The following is a 2,701-nucleotide window of genomic DNA, read 5'->3' on the forward strand; positions in this document are numbered from 1 at the left end:
TGAAACACATCCAGCATTAAGATGCTTTTAACTTCAAACCGTTGCTTTCAGCTAAAATATCCAGAGTCCATAATCCATAATAACGCTTCCTCCAGTGAAGAAGTGGTCTAGTCTGAATCAGGAGAGAAATCTGCACTTTGTTTCAGCTTTTGTCTTCTCCAGATGTTAACTGATGGACTGGAGTGCTGTGGATTATTGTGATGTTTTTATCAGCTGTTTGGACTCTCATTCTGACGGCACCCATTCACTGCAGAGCATCCATTGCTGAGACACTGATGCAATGCTGCATTTCTCCAAATCTGATGAAGAAACAAACTCATCTACACCCTGGATGGCTTGATAGTGAGTGCATCTTCATCACATTTTCACTTTTGGCTGAACTGTTTCTTAAGTGGCATCTGTTTACTGAGGAATAAAGTTTGCATCCTATAGAACAATTCCTCTGAAGCTCATCTGACTGACAGCTTGGCTTCCAAAGGTGGCCAGGGCCATGTATAACTGTGGATACACATATGAGTCAGCCAGAGCCTATGAGTGTAGGAGTGATGTTGGCAGAATGAGAACTGTGTGGAAAACAGCATGTACATAAATGTAAATACATCCCTCTCTATGTAACCTTACTCTAATTATAGGTTTAATTTATTTTTTATTTTTACTTTTTCGGGGGATTATTATTATTATTATTGTCGCATTTCAGACACGAGCATTTTATAAGCAAAAATAATGCAAACTCTTTACATGCAAATTTTCCTAAATAGTCTAATACTGCAATATTATGAAGACTAAAAAGGCTAGCATGCACTTTTTTTGGTTTTCTGCTTTTGGTTTTATTATTATTATGCTTTTTTTTTTTAGTGTGATAAAATATTTTCTAATTTCTGTGCATAAGAATTCTGAGATTGTAAACTTTACAGATATGTGGTTGTGGGTGGCATATTCTCTATATTCTTTTATACCTATCTTTCAGGCACAGTCCAGTTTCAGCCACCCTGAATGAAACTATTTTTAGTGATACCTTCTGCGTTGTGTTTTATAAGTTTTAACTGGGAACAAGCAAAATTGGAGGTGCATTATTTTATTTTCGAGATAAAAACTGAAAAGAAACAGTGGTGGGGTGCAAACGTCATAAAATACATAAGTGTGAAATTAAATATTTTAGCTCTAAAAATAACAAAGAATTTGGCTGCAATAGAAATCCATGACTTACAGTGTTCAAACTAACTACACAATGACTTTTTGAGGGGCTGGCTATTTTAAAATTTCTGTTGTTCCAAAAAGAACAAAAAGCCAAATTACAAATTCCCAACTACACAGAAAAAAAAGAATTTTTTACTTTTTTTTGTCTTGTTTTCCAGTTGCTATAAGTATATAGCCTAAACATTCTTAAATCACATTTACTTGAGAAGCAAAATGACATTAGATAAGTCTTTTTTTCTGGAAAAAAAGAGAATAATACAGAAAAATAAACATAATTCAAAGGATTTTCTTGCCCCACTGGCAGATATTTTTTCTCGATATTTTAAGCAAAAACTCACTTAATTGTGATGCATTTATCAGAAAACAAGACTTATTTTATGTCATTTTGCTTCTCAAGTAAATATATATTGATTTAAGTTTAGATATTTGTAATAGAAGACGAGACAAAATAAGAAAATTATTTTTTGCCGTGTAGCAAAGTTAGCTAAAGGTAAGTGATCTAAAAATGTAAACTAAAGTTTTTATATTCAATCTATAGTAAAGTGATACATAATAACATACTTTAGTAACGTACCGCTAGAAACCGACCGGAATGGAACCATGCTATGGTTACCGTCGCAGCTATTTGAAAATACGCACTGTAATAACTTGTAATCTAACTTTTTACCGAAAAATCCTTTTAGAACCTGTATATACTTGCATGAAAAATATGTGCACCTTTTTATATGTGAACACACCCCTTGGGGGAATTCAAGGAGCCATGGGGGCCCTCCCAAACTCTCCTCATAATTCGGAAATCACGTTTTAAAAAGTTCCCAGATATTCAAAGGCCGTGAAAATCGTGACTGATATATACTGTATATTCAGTTCTGCGCTGCATTGCATCTGAATACCGTTCCGTTCCTAAAACAGAGCGCGTTCAGAACGCTTTGATGACGGAACAGTCATGAAAAAAACCCCCCAAAAAACTCTGAAGTGAAGTTCCAGCTCTGCGCAACGCTCGAGGAACTCCGGCACATGTCAGAACGCGCGATGGTTTCAGCTGCGAAACTTCACGGTGCTTTGACTCCCAAATAGAGAGGGACCGGCGCGTGCTTTCTCTTAGATCAACTCCACGACAGCGGATCAGATCAACAGATTTCACCGGAGCTCGTGATGTTGGCTGTGCTTGCCGTTCTGTGTGCGCTCTTGGTTCCGTGCGTCCCGGTTGCGGCGGATCTCCACGCGGTGAACTGCACCCAGGTGAAAGACGCCTTTACCGACCTGGGTTACGGTCCTGCAAATGTTCCCACCGAGGAAACAGCAGGTATCGATTGATTTAAAACACCGTCTTCTGCTTAAACGCCGCTAAATATGGGAGACCGGGGCAAGTTGTCACACAGTCTGTGCGTCTCAGTTTTGTTTCGAGTCGAAGTCCGTGCTTGTTTTCTCTTGCAGTGGTTGTGTAGACGCTGGATTCATACGTCTAGTTCAAAATTAGAATAATATAATATTTGGTAACACT

At 37.7% G+C, this 2,701-nt stretch overlaps 1 protein-coding gene across 1 annotated transcript in view; it reads left to right on the forward strand.

Annotated features, from left to right (window-relative positions):
- The first annotated feature begins 2,269 nt into the window (after positions 1–2,269).
- Positions 2,270–2,701, forward strand: part of gpc6b (glypican 6b) — a 52,886-nt gene continuing 52,454 nt past the window's right edge. Inside the window, exon 1 of the mRNA XM_016253108.1 lies at positions 2,270–2,503. Within this exon, the coding sequence (XP_016108594.1) occupies positions 2,353–2,503 (151 nt within the window). The 5' untranslated portion in view covers positions 2,270–2,352. The remainder of the gene's footprint in view (positions 2,504–2,701) is intronic.

The sequence above is a fragment of the Sinocyclocheilus grahami genome, unplaced genomic scaffold (assembly GCF_001515645.1).
Source record: "Sinocyclocheilus grahami isolate Dianchi unplaced genomic scaffold, SAMN03320097.WGS_v1.1 scaffold1158.1, whole genome shotgun sequence".
In the NCBI taxonomy this organism is placed as follows: Eukaryota; Metazoa; Chordata; class Actinopteri; order Cypriniformes; family Cyprinidae; genus Sinocyclocheilus; species Sinocyclocheilus grahami.